Genomic DNA, 19,013 nt, shown 5'->3' on the forward strand with positions numbered 1-19,013 from the left:
ACCACACCACATATTTCTGGACATACATAGAGAATTATTAAACTTATATTATTATTTTTTTTTAGAGAAAAATAGTTACATAATGTAATCATGAGATAAATTTCTTTCCGAGCATTTTCTATTCTGTGCCTATGTATGGGATGGAAATCTCCGGTTTTCTGCGCGGGGGGTGTACTCGGCTTCTTCCACTTCAAGAGGTCATTGGAGGCCTCCCTATCATTTTACACGCGTTTTGGGCGCTATACTTGCCTTATATGACCTTATATTATATTAAATATATTATTTATCTATAAATAATCATATAAATACCCCCCTTCTTACGTATGAACAAGTCTATAGTAAAGTAAATTTGGCTTACAAGGGAGGTTATCTAAGTGTTCCCCTCCAATTTCCATGAAACTTTGCAGGTGTATAGAGGGGCCCAAAGGAAGAAATACGTGTTTTTTTGTTTCAGCTAAAAATCTTTTTTAGTTAGCAAAACCACCCTCAAATGTCAAGATGAGGACAAATTGAAGTGAGAATGTGACCCCTGTGTCCCCCTCCGATTTCCATGAAACTTGGCAGGTGTATAAAGGGGCCCAAAGGAAGAAATACGTGTTTTTTTGTTTCGGCTAAAAAACGCTTTTAGGGGGCAACCTCCCCTCAAATGTCAAAATGAGGACAAATTGAAGTGGGCATTTGAGCCCTGTGTCCCCCTCCGATTTCCACGAAATTTGGCAGGTGTATAGAGGGGCCCTATGCCCCCTGTTTCTTCCTATGCCATATTTACGTGGTTTCGGGGTCAGATCCCCACTTCAATTTCTCCTCATCTTGACATTTGAGGGGGGGGGGGTTGCCCCCTAAAACAGTTTTTTAGCTGAAACACAAGAACACGTATTTCTTCTTTTGGGCCCCTCTATACACCTGCCAAGTTAAATGGAAATCGGAGGGGGACACTTAGATAACCTCCTCTGTTAGTTACATTTTTCAATATCATTCCAAAACCTCGGATATTAAGTCTCGGTTCCATCTCGATATTACAGAGGTCTCGAATGATCTGGTCTCGTCTATTTATACAATTTCGTTTGAATTAATCTTATAATAAATGTTCTCCAACTGTGTATTTAATTTATTTTTTAAAATCTTAATTTTCAAAATATAACTCTAATTATATTGAAATTATTATTCATTCTTACAATTTGTCTTTTAAAACGTTGATTTTTGATGTTCATAAATAAAACATAAATATCCAAGAAAAGTTGCTTGCCGCCTGATCTGTTGCTTTTAAGAATGTCATCACGATTCACTGGTGTTTTCTGATGTGCCACTCCGTTCTATTTCCTTCTCTTTAGCCTTACGTTCTTTCTCAGCAATTATGTCCATCAAAAATTCGTGAAATTCTTCAGTGCCTTCTACAGCACGAGCCCTTGTGAGGTTTACGAAGTCCATATTTTCAGGGTCTATATCAGGCTCAATACGAGGATCATTCGGATTATTCTTGAAGAGGTAACCAGCCAAGTAGTCCAAAGGTTCGTGAGGTTGAACTTTAAACAAAAACTCCAGACCGGTACGTAATGTTGGGTTCAGACTTTCCTTCAGATAAGCCTCGTGGCGTTTCTGCCTCAAGACAAACTCGTGCATTTCTTTGTCTTTCATTGTCCGTGCCAATTGTTCGTGACATTTCAATTTTTCTCGTCTAATCTTCTTCATTCTTTCCTTCAACTCTCCGTTTGGTCTTTTCTGAGTCTCAAGTTCTTTGGCTTCTATTGCTGCGAGTTCTCTTCTTAGTATCTCCATCAGCTCTTCGGGCGAAGGATCATAATTATCCGGAATACCCATTTTCTCTACCATAATGTTGAATGTCTTGTCCATGTCGGGACTGTCATCGTCTTCCGTGTTGATTTGAATCCAGGGAACGTCATATACATCAAAGTATTCGAACAAGCTGCTTTCCTCATCGCTCTCCACTTTTCTGATCTTCTCCAGTCGTCGTTCCATTTCATCTTCCGAATAACGTCCGTTTTCAAGTTTCTCCAGCGGCAACATCAATGCCCTTGTGCACAAGAAGTCATCGGATGCTTCGAGCTTGAATATAAACGCTGGCATTGCTTTCTTACTAAAGTTCACTCCTTTTCGTTCCTCATCTTCGTCTTCCGGTCGAAACAAGAGTTCGGCGTATGCTCTCGATTTGGGAAAACCATCCAATACAAAGCCTTGATTCTGACACTTACTTTCTGATATTTTCATCTTCAAAAATCTTAGTAAAAGGTCATCATTCAGTTTCCCATTATTGCTGGCTATTTCTTGCTTTGCTTCATTGTACAACTCCTTTGCTTCTTCTGCATCATCTTCTTCTTCTTCTTCCTCCTCCTCCTCGTCTTCATCTTCCTCTTCTTCCTTTACTTCCTCCTCCAACGCTTCTTCGGGCACTTTCTTTTTGGTAAATTTATCTTTTAGAGTTTGAAGTATATCGTCCACAACATCTCTGACATGTAGGTAGGTTATGTTGTAATGCTCACACAAACGCTTTGCAAGTAGTGTCTTCCCTATTAAGGGTGGCCCGTAAATAAGAGCCTTATACGTTTTGAACCGCATTACCTGCAAAAACTCTTGAACGATGCTGTTGATGTTTTCAACAAAACCAGTTGCGTATCGCCACTCGATACCCATTTCCTCTACGATGTATGAAGGTTCTATATTCAAACTGACAGTGAGCATCTCGTAGTCCATTTCCGTCACACCTTTCAGCTTGAGAGCTTCTTCCTTATTTACATTTTTAACCTTGCCAGTTGACAATGTTTTACCTATAGCTTTTACAATAGACTTTAATTTTTCAGGCTCTGGTCCCACTGCAAGTATAAACTTTTTATTTTCAGGAAACTTCACCATGACGTTCAACACAATGTTACACAAATCATCTATGTGCAGCAGTGAAATCTTTTGTTTGCCTGAAGCAAAAATTGGGAGTTCTGGTTCGTTTTTCCAAGCCATTTTGAACAAGAAATGCAAAACACCTTCTTCAACGCCGTACACAAGTCCGCAACATATCACAAGAGCTTTGAGATACCTCTTGTGGCGCTTTGCGATTTGAATTACTTCCTTTTCGAGATCACAATGACGTTTGAAGTCTGGGTGAGGTTTCCTTTTGCGAAAGTCCGCTTCAGTGAAAGGAGCTTCCAGATCGTCAGGGTCCACCGGCCTTGTCTTTCCCCAGGTCATAACTGTCGATATAAGAATGAAACATCTTACCTCCTTTAACTTTGCAAACGCCTGCGGCAACTCTTGCTGAAGTCCTTTGAATTCTTTATCCAATCTAGTTATCGCCCACATTGCCTCATCAACCTGCTTAGGATCACTGGTGATGTCATAGATTACAAAGCCGCAGTTCCATATTCTCAACCACATGTCCGTCTTGTACCTACTGTCGTAGATTTCAGAAACCTCTTTTGGAGGTTCGCAACGCATCAGGTCAACCATAGTTCCAACCACTTCATAATGTTCCTCCTCTTCTGTCTTTTTTCTCATCCACGACTTCACTTTTTTATCTTCCTCATCTTGCTCTTCTTCTTCGTCATTTTCTTTTGATTTCGTTCCACCGACAACTTGCTTTGCAATGAAACGGGCCAGAAGGTGTCCGTGATAACTGTCTACATTGTTCATGAACACTCGGTGAGGCTCAAATTCAGGGGCATCCAAGTCTATCTTCTTGAACGTTAAACATCCTGTTTCCAAAGAATCATCATTGCTTGAAACTTCTATCTCATCTGTTTGCTTCAAATTATCTTCAGTAGATTCCATTCCTGTTTTTAAAATTGTTTATAATTGCTAAGTCATATGAATATGTTTCTTGTTATGTGCAGAATACAAAGAAGATTGAGTCATTATTAGTGAACAACTTCTTCTTTTTCTGTATCGTTCCTGAATCCAAAACATAAGAAACGTTCGCAAAACTGCGTCACAGCCATGGGAAACAGATACGTAGCTTAACAGTTAAAAGAAATACGCACTTCAATTTCATAGGATAAATGTAAAATTCCCAGCTTGCTCACTTTCGAAAACCACTTACTGATTCAGGCCTATTTGCTTTATACTCTTCATGAAAACATTCCTTGAATAGACAGACAACAATAAATTGATAATTACCAAGATATAAGGTGAAATTTATATAGGTGAGACCTGTACATTGTACAGAAATATTGAAGGGGATCGGTTACATTTCGTCACGTGAAAGCCTGTGATTTTCTGGAGGATACTAGTGTTGTAATTTTAAGTTTTACTTTCAATTAATTTACCACGCACGCTCCAATTTACGTTGTCTTACCTATGGAAAAACTTATTTTCACGTGGAATAACTTTTATAGCTTTTTAAAGTTATAGATCGGAAAAAATCTACGGTTGCCTATGAATAAATGCTCTTTTAGCCCTAATGTGTTAAATAATGGTAAATAATGTGTACTTAATGTCACACTAGGCCCAGAAAATATTCCCTATTCCCTCCTCATCTTCCCTCCCATTCATTTTTCGCCACAAACCTCCCAACTGTAGATTGTCTGTGGGACGTTGAATGAGAGAAAGTGTCTGCTGGGGGACAATCAATTTTTGGACAAGGAATAAATAGTTATATTTATGAAGCGTGCTATACAACCTATAGGCCTACCACGATATTATACAGTGGCGCAACCACAGGGAGGGGGTTGCGGCACTGCCCACTCCCCAACCTTGGGCGGAAATTAGTTCTAGGGTGGCAAGGGAGGACAAACATTGACGGTCAAGGGTACCTGCAGGGGGCAATTACCGCCCCCAATTTCAAATTTTATGTAAAATACTTTTCGTAAAATTTTCTTGCCAGCTTCGCTCGCATTGCCTCCTCTTCTTACTCTTATGAAGTTCAGGACCGTAGCTAGGGGGCGGCGGGAGTCGGCCCTGGGTGCCGAACGATGAAAATAAAAAAGTTGGAAAAGAGAGAATGCCATGGCGCCCCGTGGAAGTATTTGCGCCCTATTAAATGAACATTGATTTCAGTGTGCAAGGAAAAAAATGGATCTAAACATTTTCTTGCTCGCTTTGCTCGCAATGTATGATTGTTTTCTGTAATGCATTGTAAATTACCAGAGAGAGAGAGAGAGAGAGAGGAGTAAAAATAATTGATTTTGTCTTAAATGCATGAATAATTGTCTTGAGGAAAGGGAGCATGAACATTTGTATAATTTTGCTGTTGGTTTATTATGAGGTAGATGAATTGATTGTGTAATGTATTTAAATAATATATGTATTAGAAAACTTTGAATACGTACATAATTTAGTATTGGCACGTTGCATATGTATTTTCTTTTTTTACGTCGCTCTATGTTGCACATGTGTAAAACGTATACTATCGTGCAGTGGCGGCGATTGGGTTCCAATCAGGTGCCAAAGCAGGGGGGGGGGGGGTGGCAAAGACAGTATATTTCCCTTTGTAGATAAGGTTTAGCAGTTGCCCCCCTCGTCCCCCCAATCACCGTCACTTCTATCGTGCATGAAAGTTATACATATTAATGTAAAAATATATATATTCGAAATGCATTTATCAAGCATTTTCTGTCTTTCAAAAATAGTTTCTGCTTGTTTTCCATTATTAATGTGAAAATGTAAGTGTTGAAAAAATAATTCAAACAGTTTCTTCGAACACAGATGCTTTAGCACCGACTTCTGCCCCTTTTTTGCGTAATTTATAACCCACAGCGCTACAGCCCTTGGAGGGCCTTGGCTTACCTACCGACTGCTGGTCTCCCTCCCACACTGTTCCTCCGTCACCTGTTATAGCGTGGAGATCTTAGACCAATATTGGAATAGTCGGGGGGTCAGCCCGACGTATCCCCAGCCGTTGTAGGTTTACGAGGATAATAACGTCTTTGATAATACTACTACTACTACTAATAATAATATTATAATAATAATTATTATTATTATTGGTATGTTTATCCTGGTACTTCCCCCACCCAAGACAAAAATTCTTGGTTGCACCTCTGATATTATAACGTGCAATATCTGTAAAGGCAAACAATTAGCCAACTCCCTTACTGTTCATCCAGTTCTCTGAGAATGTTTTTGACCTCTTCATCGTGGAAAATGATCTCTCCACAGAATCTTCATCAGATATGTCACATATATTCACGAAACAAAGGAAGTATTCTCGAACACAGTCGGATCGCGAAATAAATATAAGACACGAAGAAAACTGTTTCGTTTGTTCCCAACCATGGACGTCCGCAGGATTTTTTCCAGGGAGGGGCAAGGAAGGTATTTTTTTTCCAGGGGGGGGCAACGAAGACAAATTTTCCCCCAAAATAGTGTTGTTCCCTAAAAAACATTGCTTAAATTTGAATTTACGGTGTTCATGCAATAATTAACACATATTATTGTGGCTAAAATGAAATTATATGTGTGAAATACATATTTTTTGGTTGACTTTCATTTTCCAGGGGGGGGCCACGGCCTCTAATGTAGAACGAACATTTCTGGAAAAGCTCGAGCCCCCTGAGCTTCCTATCTGGATACACGCCTGCCGCCTGGGTACAAATACATTATCTTTGATTAGGAAAACAGCAAAATATATATATTTATCATTAGAAATATGTAGAATCGATTAACCTATTAGTGTAATTTGTGTATGTTTTAGATCGTACGCTATTAAATTCGCTGGAATGCAAAAAATATGTAATTGTTTAAAAATCTAGGCTCTGGTTATAACAGATCACGGACATGGAATGCATCCGCGGTCTTCTCTGAAAGTATACAAGCGCACCATCTGGTGGCATGTGTTGAAATCGAATGATTCGTCCTCGGCCCTCACGTTACTTCAGCGTGCCTCTTTGAGATGGCGTGGCATGTCCGTGTTCGTTCTATCGAGTCCACCATCAAAACTGCTCGGCAATTACCACTAATTAAAAAGAAGAACAAACCTCAATCGGTATCGCAATTTGCAAGTCCATGTTATCTTTTACAGCAAAGGCCATGTTAGCAGTTTGCGTTATTGTCCAATTCAAGATGGCATGATAACTCATCACGAATTTCATTCATTTTCAATCGCTAACCCCGTCCCCTCGTGCCTTTCCATGCATCTCACGTGGGGGAAATGCCTCTCAACCAGGATTGCGTGACCTTATCTTGAATCGTGCACGATTTCAAGAAGCTGTTCTGTTGTTGAAAATTGTAAGTTTCGTCTAACTCTGGGAATTTCTCCATTCTTCTCCAGAATTTCTCCGAGCCAGCGTGAAAAGTGACACCTTTTTCGCTCTATAATTAAATGCTGCTGGTTTCCTATAAAGATGAGTGGACTTTACTGATGGGCACCCTGAGCTTGTAGAAAGGTGCTGAACTGCTGATCCGTTTTTAGCACCGAGTGCCTAAGATTTTTGTAACGGGAGTTGGATTTTCCTTTTTAGTCAGTCTAGTCAGTTGCCTTCTTTTACGCACTTAGTATTCTGTTTTTTTTTAAATTCTGGGCCAAAGACGAGAGAATCCCCCACAATCTCATGAGCATGCCACTACTTTGTTGAGCATGCCACTGCTTTGTTTTCGCGTATCCAATGTACTTTTTTTTATTTAGAAAAAATCTGGACCGATGAGGAGAGTAGGTTCCAAGCTATAAATAACTCTTATCCGCACCCCTGGATACTAGAGGGGTTCCACACATCCCTAACGCCCTCCTAATTTTATTTTTTTCACAAAGCCCCAATTTATTTTCATTTTGGCTCTAAATTTACCCTTGCACCCCCTAAATAACAAACGTAAGTTCGTTCCTCCCAGATGGAAAATTTTGCATAAACCAATGCTCCAAGGGGTTCTAACTCCCAAAAGAGCTGCAAAGTTATTTGTATTTGTTATTATACATTACTATGGTGATGGAGATTTAATTCCAAAGAACGATGCCCTTGAACAAACCCATGACCTGAAGTTGTGAGATAATGGACCATGTACTTGGTGCTTTCAGGACAGAAGCAGCTTCAGAGGTTTATCCAAATTTTCCACCAAATGGAGGGAGGAGGTATGCCGGCCTCTGTGGTGGAGTGGTTGGCACATCGTGCTACGACGGCAGGGGTCCTGGGTTCGAATCCTGGCCTGGGCATGGATGTTTGTGAGTATCCATTCATGAATTTCATCATATCATCACTCGTCCCCAAAAGTCGAAAAAAAAAGCGAAGTAAAATAAAACAAACCAATCAATCAATATAGTAGGCCTATGTGGATACATCACTGGCCCAGGGCTATGCCTATTAGGGAATGCGAGGCCTTGAACTGAACTACAGACTATATCCACGAGTTGTGCATTGTTGAACAGTATTTAAAGGTAGTATTTATTTCGAAAGCACTTTTCATTTTTCTAAATATCCTTTTTTTTGTCCTCCTCCGTAGCTGAGCGGGTTAAGGCCTTCACTCATCGTGAGATCATTCGCTGTGGGACGGCATAGGTTCGAATCCGGCTGTGGTCGGAATTTATTCGTCTTACGTATAGGGCCGGTGGCAACCCACCATCGTGAGGAAATTGGAGAGCTTCAAATGAGTAAGCGTAATCCGGTCCCGGAAACCTACTATAACGGCTGGGGATACGTCGGGCTGACCCCCCGACTATTCCAATACTGGTTGCAAATCTCCACGCTTACAGGTGACAAAGCAAAGCGTGGGAGGGAGACCGGAAGTCGGAAGGTAAGCCAAGGACCTTCAGGGCTGTTGTGCAAAGGATTATTATTATTATTAAATATCCTTTTTGGTCCACTTTTCAGCCTTTTAGAATCCTGACAAATTTACGTTTCCTAGACATAGTACATTGAATCATGAAGCCCTGTTTGGTGGTACGAGATGCACACCCTTAACAGCAGCCCTACACTTCGCCTAGTTGGAGAAACTACCAGAAAACTGGTTGCTCCTATGCTCCACTACTTTCTAAAACAAATATTTTGACTATCAATATATAATTACCTCATTATTACAACCATGTACCATATTCTTTCTAACTCTCATACTTCTGAGAATTTTTGTATATTCCAGGAAGATGTCTTCATCAACACACACACTCATAAACAAATGGGATACAATTTTATGCACAATTTTCCATTGTTTCCTTCATATATTTTTTGTAATTAATGTTATATTTGTTTTTGAAATGTATGTCCTAAAAAAAAGCACTGTTTAATGGGATTTGGGTACTTAAGTCTATGCTTTGAAAGCAGAATGGTGAATTCCCAAATTTTCCTCAGTTTTTGAGATCTTTCAGGCCCAGTTTTAGTGCATTGAGTACAAAAATGGACTTGAATAACAAACAAATTAAGAATTGTATTATTGTGCAATGCCCAAACACCATTGACACATTTCTTGAGTGTTTTTCTCATTTGATATGGTTTTTCTGTTGTTGTTGTTGCTTTATATTGGTTCACACCACCTATCCTTTGCAGTTTCTAGCCATCGGTACTGCTTTATGTGATTCTACATCTGCTTGTTGTCTTCCTCTTGTTCCTTATGGATTGTTTTTCAGCTTGTTTAGCTGATTGTCATACCGAGGATGAATGATAATTAGATGAAGCTGATGAAGGGATGCTCAAAGAGGAACACCTATGACCAAGCTGAGCTTGGCAGCTGTTGCCGTGTGAGGTTGGAGGCTGAGGCCGTGTGAGGCCAAGATGGAGTTCGGAGGCTGAGGCCATGTGAGGCTGGAGGTTGGGCCTCGCAAGCAAATCAAATGAACAGCTCTCACTACATGATAGCAGAATCCGATCTGCATCTCTGTTGCGTAGGGTGCAGTCTGTTCCTTTTTCTCTGTTTTACTTTTGTCAGGTGTTATTTCGAGGGTATTCTCTAAAGGAAGTCCGTAACTTCTGGACTATCTAGAAACCACATCCAGAAATTGTACAGTCGTTGTCTCATGCCTCCTGGAAAGGAAAGTATGCTCCTGTCCACCACCTCTGTTAGGAAACGCGAGCACAGCAGACTATTACTGAAGTGCTTATGTTCTGAAGAAAGTGAAAACATACCTCGTAAAATTCTTTGTTAAATCTAACATGATTATTAATATTGTGTAATCATTAGCCCCTTCTATTAACACACACAGGATTTCCCATGATCTGTAGAAGAAATTGGCCAACTTCTTCTCAGTTTAGCAGAGATGTCCAGCCTCGGGAGGCCGAGCCTCATGAGGTACAGCCTCAGCCTCGACCTCCACAAGCCTTGCAAGGCTGAGGCTGTGTAAGGCCGAGATGGAGCTCAGAGTCTGAGGCTGTGTAAGGCCGAGATGGAGCTCAGAGTCTGAGGCCGTGTAAGGATGGAGGCTGAGAGGGAGTTCAGAGGCTGAGGCACTGTGAGGCTGGAGATTGGAGGCTGAGGTCATGTGGGGCTGGAGGCCAAGATGGAGCTCAGAGGCTGAGGTTGTGTGAGTCCGAGGCCAAGTTGAAGTTAGAAGGCTGAGGCCATGTGAGGTAGGAGGCTGACCTTGAGCTTGTAGGCTGAGGCCCTGTGAGGCCGGAGGCAGAGTTGGATGTTGGAGGCTGAGGCCGTGTGAGGCCCGGAGGCTGAGATGGAGTTTGTAGGCTGAAGCTCTGTGAGGCCGGAGGCCGAGATGGAGTTCGGAGGCTGAGGCTGTATAAGGCCGGAGGCTGAGATGGAGTTAGGAGGCTGAGACCGGAGGCTGAGCTGGAGGTCAGAGGCTGAAGCTATGTGAGGCCGACCTTCAACTCAGAGGCAGAAGTCAAATGGAATAAGGATGAAAGAATAGGGAGAGAAAACTCTTTTAGTTTGCATACTTTCTGAGGATCCATGTATATTGGTACCAGAACTGTAGCAACTCCTGATCCCTGGTGTACATAATTGGATAGCAACACCAAATATTTCTGCACATAAGATTCAGCCCAAGAATTATTGATGCACAATATAATTCTGCCTGAAAGGGAATGAAAAGTAGACATACATAACATACATGTGAACAAATTTGGTGTATCTATATTGGGTCTGATCAACCTTCTGTATTTGTGAGAAAGAACACACTCTTCTCTCGCCTTGATGATGAGTCATGATCCAGAATACAGAAGATCTGTAAATAAAAACAACTTGGAAATAGTGCATATCTCATTCCAAAAGGTTACTATGAAACCAATACAGAAGGCGATTGGTGTACCTCAGTACGCCTGACAGGTTCCCTTTTTGCATTTTATTTTTGCGTTGAAGAGTTTATACCACACAGATAAGAAGAATGGACATTTCACTGCTTTATATGAAAATTTCGTACAAGTTGTATATCACATTGTAAGTAAACTCAATGCCAGTGTCGCCTGTGCCAGATGCCAGCAACAAGAGCAGAGCACCCTGACAAAGGAGGAGAAATAGCAACCTGAAGCTCTTATCAAGAATAAAAAGATTCAGGCAAAAAGCAAATGGCAAATTCGTAAAATGTTCTGTGCAACTGGACCAGTCTCAATCAGAGCAGAAGATAGCCCATGGTGTAACAGCCCTTGAGGGCCAGGACCTACTATGGTAACATTTCTGCACAGATTTCCAACACCATGAAAAACGCAATAAAAACAGCCCAGATTTGCATCAATTCGAATGGTGGTAATTTATTGGATGTTATATTTAAAAAATGGGGACATAAAACTTACAAGTATCAATAAAAGTTTAACACAAAAAACCTACTTTGTTTAATTTAAAACCCAAGCTATAGGCTAAGAAAATCAGGTGATGACTTTTACGCCACCTTGTATAGAAAAATCAATAAATAAAAAAATACTTTACTTTCTATTAGTAACCATTTTTTGCTTAGGTGTCTTCCCACCTCTCCCCTACATTGTCAATGTATTTTGGTTTGAAGTGCGGTTTGCTGATGCTAGTGTACGTAACAAATGGAAAAAATCAATAAATGAAGTAAGGCATTCTGAAATAAAATGTATTTGGTCTAAATGTCTCTCAACATTACATCCCTAAGGCAATTCCACAATATATACACCAGCTTCTACTTTACAGTCCAACCACACAGCCACTTGAAACTGAAAACTATTACTCAAGGTAGAGAGCTACCTGTGAACGTTTTGGTTCAACTTTAATGCTGCTTCACTCCTTCCGATGTTACGTTCGTCAATATGTTGTTTCAAATTTTCTGGGGATCTGCAAAGAAAGGAAATTTTACAGGATTACTTATTTACACCTTAAGCCATATATACACAGGAGGTTGCAAATTGACAGACAGTGATTCCTTGAAAGGATTGGTCAATGGTCTAAATGGAATTCTCTTGAGTCCATGCAAACACACCTATATTTGGGATAGAACGCTGAACACTGGGTTGAAAAATTAGTTGTGGAGGGCAACAACTCTGGAGCGATCATTTTATTATCCAATAGGGACCTCAACCATGCGTTCAAATTACATTGTACAGCCAATAAGCATTAGTTGTATGATAGAAGCCATGCATTTTAACAAAGCACTTTAACTAAATAAGTCATTGTTGGTGCATATTCCTGACCCAAAGTACCAAGCAAAGGATAATTCTAATTACTTTCTGAATGTTAGTGATAATGGTTCTACATTAGCATGCAATGTTGATTGGACCTTATCCATTGTCTAGTGCTTTATTCTCATTTATTCTAACACACTATTTTCAGAGAGAAACACTTTTCTCATCTTCAGTTGGACAAATTTATTTTTGCCGGTGGTGGAAATCAAACTATAACAGACTTGTGATATTAGTACAAATCTGGTACGCTAGCCAGCTACTCCTCTGAAATGCTGTATTAATTTTTTCTCCACGTAACATTACTTTAATTTTTCAAGAGAGCGGACCATATTTGCTTGAATTCTGCACTGGGATGCCTTATAGGGTCTTGTGCCATTGCTATGAACGCAGTCTTCATGGCAATGGCTCAAGGCCAGTGGCGTGCGGTGCTAAATTAGGCAGGGGAACAGGTCACCTGAAATTGCCTCCCCCCATGGGTGTCTTAATATAATACAGTAGATCAAGCAAAATTCAACCATTATTGAAATGAACCAAATAAATATAAGATACATATATTACAAATTGTCAGAAGTGACACACATGAGGCACGTTAAAATTATATGACAATAATAATTTTAAAGCAAATGTTATATAATATAAAGAAAACATTAAAAATAAAATTGTTGATGCGCAACAAAGAAAAATTTAATAGTAGCAATTTATGAGTGATCGAAGAAAAAAAATGTTTTGTCGGAACCTGTTTCATCTCTTTATTCGTAGATTGAGTTGACTTTTTTTCATAGAGTTGAGTATTCTTGTAATTCAAACGTCCTCAATGCAATAATGGCACACAGATGGCTGAGTTTTTTTCATGACGTCCGTTAGATTTGTAGAAGTTGTTAACGTGACAAAACCTGAACTGTTCCAAACTTCCTTCTCAGGAACAAACAAGGACAACAATGTAATTTGCCACTGGATGAATATCCAGTTAATCATTTTACAGAGTTTTGTAGTAACTCGTTTGAAAATGCCTTGTGTATGATTTCGTTTTAGTTTTTAATTCAGTTAGGATAGGTGTTGGTTTGTTGTATTTTCCGCAAAGTTCAATGAACTAAAGGCTTGCATCCTCAGCCTGTCGATCATACAACACTTGCAACATTCGCTTTCTTGTCATGCCGCTGCGAGCCTTGAAACTTTGGTCTTGCGGCTGGTGGCATGCGCGCCGACTACGTGGGTGCTCCGGGGCTCGAGCACCCACATAAATAATCTTGTGGGTGCGCCGCACCCACAAGATTTTCACTTTGATAAAAACAAAATAAAATAAATATTTCTCACTTGCCATTATCAAAAAATAATAAGCAATTAAAACATTGAGATGACAGTTAAAATTTCTAACGTCTAAAACATAATTGTTTCAAATGTGTTTGTGCAAAGGTAACCAAGCAACACATTCTACCTTCCTTGCCTGTTTCTGGTCAAGTCAAAGGCAGTCTCCACAATAACAATGGAAGTATATTGACATTACCAAAATTGCAAACAAATTCAGAACTGCAAATGACGTAAGAAGGAATGTGTTTTATATTGAAAGTTAACATGTCATGATTATTATTATTATTATTTGATACATAAAGTTAGTCATTTTATAGTTTCTGTTCACAACAAAATCCTTGCATAGTTCTTTCTGCAATACAATTAAAATTATTTGCATTTACGAAGATTTTTTCATTTTAATTTGTATGAATGTGGTATTTTCTTTTAGTAACGTGTTGATAATATCATTGCCTCTTGCAATCATTGTGCATGTAAGTTGTTTAAAGTATACAATACTTGATAATTAAAGATCTAACCGCCATTGATATGCACCCACAGAAATTTTGGAAAGTCGGCGCCCTTGGCTGGTGGAACAGGGGATGTCAGCTGTTCCCTCGGAAGCTATTTCACAGCATTTAGCCAAGGCATTTAGCAGACGCTTAGACTGTAGAAGATTTTTCCAGTTCGTTATGAATGTCAGACGCAAGTTCATAATGAGATTAGGAAATTATAGACTTACTACACTCAAAAGTATCACTATGACATGATTAAACCTCAGCACATAGCAAAAACTCGAAGAAAGTTGAATCCGCTATATGTCTCGGATGAAACAGCTAGGGAGTTCAGCTTCCATGGTGGGACCGTGGGGATCATTTACCTTCGTGCGTGGTAGGAAATACTCGGTGTCAGACAGTAGAGGGTGAAAATGATGAGACTGTCTATGCGATGGGGTAGGTGACGTAAACAAACGTCCAGCCACGATAAAAGATTTTCTTCAGCGTTACTTTTGGAAACGTTGATTTCGGGAGAAAGAAGTGTTCTTATTATGTTAATATAATTTAAATAGCTCAAAAGGGTGATAAGTAGGTGGGAACAGCCTCTGTTCCATGGAGGGACCGCCACTGCTCAAGACCTTGTATGTTATCCCAGTATAGAATTAAATTAAACAGGGTCTCCCTCCTCAAATAGTAGCATGAGTGAAGCAAAAATTAGTACAGAATTTCAGGGGGCACTATGGAGTAGTTGGTTAGAGCACTGGATTTGAAGTAAAATCACTGGTCTGTCGTATGTTCGACTCCTACCACTGGCAAAAAGAAATGTATTCACCTGAAGACGAGAGAAGAGGTGCTCTATCAAAACATATTGTTAGAATAGATTTAGTTTGAAGCACTAGACAATGGATAATGTCCAAATAATATTGCAAGGTAAAGAAGAATGCTGCCACCAGTTGCTATCGAGTGTATAACCGGACAGTTGTACTACGTAGAATTTTCGAGCCCGGGTCTCTGGCATGTAAAATAGTGACAGCAAAATATCAGATGAAGCCAGGCTGGCTCAGTGGTAGAGCAATTGCACAGCATGCAGGTTCGAGTCGTGGTGGAGCCTGAAAATGTTTTACTGAAAATTCTACGTAGTACATCTCCTGTGTGTGCCAAATCTTCACAGACAGTTGTAGTTCGGGATTTTATGACTTTCAAGTGTGCAACCATTTTCTGACTATCTGCCAACTCGCCATCTCCTGTGTACACAAGTCTTCAGCCTGTTAATCGTGAAAACTAATAATTAGTTCACAAAAGGTTGTTTAAAAGTCACCCAAAACTGATAAATTAGTTTGACATGGATATTGTGGAGGGCAGATGAAGAAAGACAGCAGCTTTAGGAAATGCGAATATAAAGGAAATATTCAAAATTAGAACTCCGGTGTAGCCTAATAGTTAGCATTTGTATCTTTGTGGCAAGTGATCCTGAAATTTGATTCCCAATGGGAGCTCTAAAACTTCGCAGCGTGAGGATATTTTGGGAAGTACTTGAACGCAATAGTAACAGACTCCTGTCTCAAAAATCATGAAAACAGCAATGATGAAACATGATTATCTAACCTGGAATCATCTCAAAAAAAGCCCTTTGACACGTCTTGGCCCTGGATGGATTGTTTGCACTACAGTTTTGTTCTGTATTTTTGTTTATGTTGAAAATTAAATGGATTGATGGAAAGGGGTCTAATGAAAAGCAATGATATGTGTGAAGAATGTGATAAAGTATGTCTTTAAGACGTGAAGGTTACTATACTGCGTGACATGAAAATGCGAGCTTCAAGGTCAACCATCTTCCCTCTTTGACCCTCGCCCACTGGCATTGTAGCATTTGTGGCTTTGTCTCTAGATGAATGGGTGAAGCTATTTGACATCAGTGATTCGGTAAAGAAGGCTGCTACTATTACCGTGAGTGACACTAATAGTGCTAATGACAATGAAAGTATTCCTCGTACGCCACAGCAACAGGATTTTGGTTACTACACTGTTGCCAACTGCAGCACGTTTACACTAAGCCAGTGAAGCAACAGTGATCACATTTCAGGTTTACATTGGAGTAGTTGAATTCTTGATTACACTATCATATGTATTTCTCATGTACTTGTGACTACAGTTGTGTGTTACAAAATTTACTGCCTCATTGATTTAGCAGCATGATCTCAACAATAAAGATTCTGAGTCACAGGCATTGTTAGCGGAGATACATATGTTCCTGTCTGACTTAATAAATTGAAGCGAACTATTCTGTCTCAACTTTAAAAGCGATTTTGCTGTTAAGAAAGAATATTTACATGTAGTAGATCAGTTTACAGTAGTAGCATTTGATTTCACCATGGAAACATAGCTACCAAGCACATAGTGTTAGCAGTTTCAAATATTTGAGTTTTTGTTTTAATTTTTTTTAAAAAAAGATGAATATATGCTTAATATCAACCAGACTATTCTCAGTTTCAGTCATGGGGTTTAGGAAACCCTAAAGAGACAAAACATTATAGCTATTATAGTTATTAAGGCGAGGAGATACAATTACGCACCAATTGTGCATTTATTTCAGTATCGCCCGAATGGGCGCTGCTACTAAAACAAACCCTGGGTGTATCCAAGAGTATGAATTACTCTCTCCATGTTGCAAGTGCAAACATTTTGTTATGTTGATTATTAAGCTGGACACGATGTTTGAAACATATGATGAATAATAATTTTCAGAATCCCATGTATTCCTTATGGGGAATCAACTTCAACATCAAGTTACGGCTAATCAAATGGAAGTTTCGACTTTTCCGCTGGTGAAATTCATCTTCAAACTGCCCTTTTCCCGTTGACATCTCTTTCTATACCATCGGAAGTTTTATATTCACAAGAGAATGAATCAAATGATACTCCCATATGATCAATGCTTTTTTTTAGGGATGTGCCGAAGCCGATTACAGATGTATGAAAATCGGCCGAAATTGACACATCGGCATCAGTATCGGAATCGGCAAAAATCCGATATTTAAACCGGTACAGATTATACTAGAGATTTTTACCTTCTAATAAGTTTTATATTCTAGTTTTGTAAGATTTATTGAAAATTTGGTTATGATTTGTCATTATTGTAGAGTTTTTGTAATAAAATTATTGCAAACTCATTCAGAGGATCAACCTAACTATAAATCGGAAATAAAACAGTACATTGCTGAACCAGGATCTGCTGTTGTATTTGAATTCAAAAATGAATATTCAAACCTGAAGCAAGTCCTGAGAAAATACTTGGGCATACCTGCTGCATCAGTATTCAGTGATTCAGTGTTCAGTGTTGCTGAACAGATTTGAGATAAGAGAAGAAGTAGGTTACTTCCTGAAGTGCTTCCAAATCTCGCGTTTCTGAAGTTGAATCTGGCAGAACAGGAATTCATTTTGCATTTCAAAGAACTGCTTGTGTACTAATGTTTAATCTCTTGAGAATCCATGTTCTTCTTAAAGGTTCACATAACATTCTGTAGATGCAAATGTACATTCGCATCTCTTGAGAATATATATGTATATACATATGATATGCAATAGAAATGTACATAACAAATTTATTTTTGTCATGCTGAAAATAACATCCCATTTCTGTTTAATAATCTTATGTATCGGAATCGGTTAACTATCAGCATCGGTATCGGTTCCAAAAATTATCGTTGAGTACATCGGCATCGGTAAATTTTCAGCTTCGTCACATCCCTACATTTTTTCCTTGCCTCCTGGCAGTGTTGCCAAACCTGATGGGCATAAAAGAACTAAATTTCACCTTAAATGGAGTTAAAACTGACTCTCATGGAGCTAGATTTACGATGGCTGGATAAAGTGCCTTCTAGGGTAATGTTAGTTGTCAAAGGGGTGGGGCACTGCTATTATTGTTAACTCTAAATTGATGACAATTTATTCTTAGTTTTCAACATCTAGATCTGGCGGCATTGCCCATCTCAATAATCCACCGATGGTGGTATGAAATCGAAAGTAAAGGATTCCCTGACGACAATATTATGTCAATTTCACGTCTAACATTGCGCTATAAAGAAGTAGCTGGGGAGATAAGAGAGAGTGGGGCGACGCAGCCAATATAACAATATCACGTCACGTGCAAAATGTATAATTATGACGAAAGGTGGTCTATGTGGGTCGGAACCAGAGATGGCATCATAGCGGGGCACGGGGGGGGGGGGGGGGGGGGCATCCCAGTTCACAGCCGAATGAGTGCACGAAAGATTGATTGATTTAGTTTTATTTTACTTCGCGTTTTGTGCCTCTTGGCTAATTTGCGAAGATGGGGATGAGTGATGAATGGACATTTGCATACAACCAAGCCCGAGCGGGATTCGAACCCAGGATGCTTGGCATCGCAGCACGATGTGCTAACCACTCAGCCACAGGGTCCGGCTAGAGTGCACAAAAGACCCAGATCTGGCTCCAAGAGAGCTAAGTTGGGCTTGGGAAGACTTCCATGGAAATTGTATCGCATGCCCTTAAGTCAGACAATGCTAACAATGCCTGTGACGGGAATTTATGTTGTTGAGATCATGAGTTGAAAAAAAAAAAAGAATATGCAAGACCATATTAAACAACCTTAAATAACAAAAGAATAAAAAATTCAATAATGATAGTCACTTTGTCATTATTTTTAATAATGATCATGAAAATAAAGCTGATAACCTAAATTGTTATCATTACTAATTTTAACTCAAAGATGTTTTGTTTTGTCTCCCACAAATCA

At 39.5% G+C, this 19,013-nt stretch overlaps 2 protein-coding genes across 2 annotated transcripts in view; both read right to left on the reverse strand.

Moving 5' to 3' along the window:
- Positions 1 to 1,116: 1,116 nt before the first annotated feature.
- LOC145990150 (adenylate kinase 7-like) lies at positions 1,117 to 3,990 on the reverse strand. The gene has a single exon (XM_083125816.1). The coding sequence runs from the start codon at positions 3,775 to 3,777 to the stop codon at positions 1,276 to 1,278; it is 2,502 nt and encodes an 833-aa protein (XP_082981942.1). The 5' UTR covers positions 3,778 to 3,990; the 3' UTR covers positions 1,117 to 1,275.
- Positions 3,991 to 11,873: 7,883 nt separating this feature from the next.
- The window catches only part of LOC145990151 (serine/threonine-protein kinase 33-like), a 46,477-nt gene continuing 39,337 nt past the window's right edge, over positions 11,874 to 19,013 (reverse strand). The window contains exon 10 of the mRNA XM_083125818.1: positions 11,874 to 12,105. Within this exon, the coding sequence (XP_082981944.1) occupies positions 12,089 to 12,105 (17 nt within the window). The 3' untranslated portion in view covers positions 11,874 to 12,088. The remainder of the gene's footprint in view (positions 12,106 to 19,013) is intronic.

Source organism: Lepisma saccharinum, chromosome 7, assembly GCF_977018435.1.
Source record: "Lepisma saccharinum chromosome 7, izLepSacc3.1, whole genome shotgun sequence".
In the NCBI taxonomy this organism is placed as follows: Eukaryota; Metazoa; Arthropoda; class Insecta; order Zygentoma; family Lepismatidae; genus Lepisma; species Lepisma saccharinum.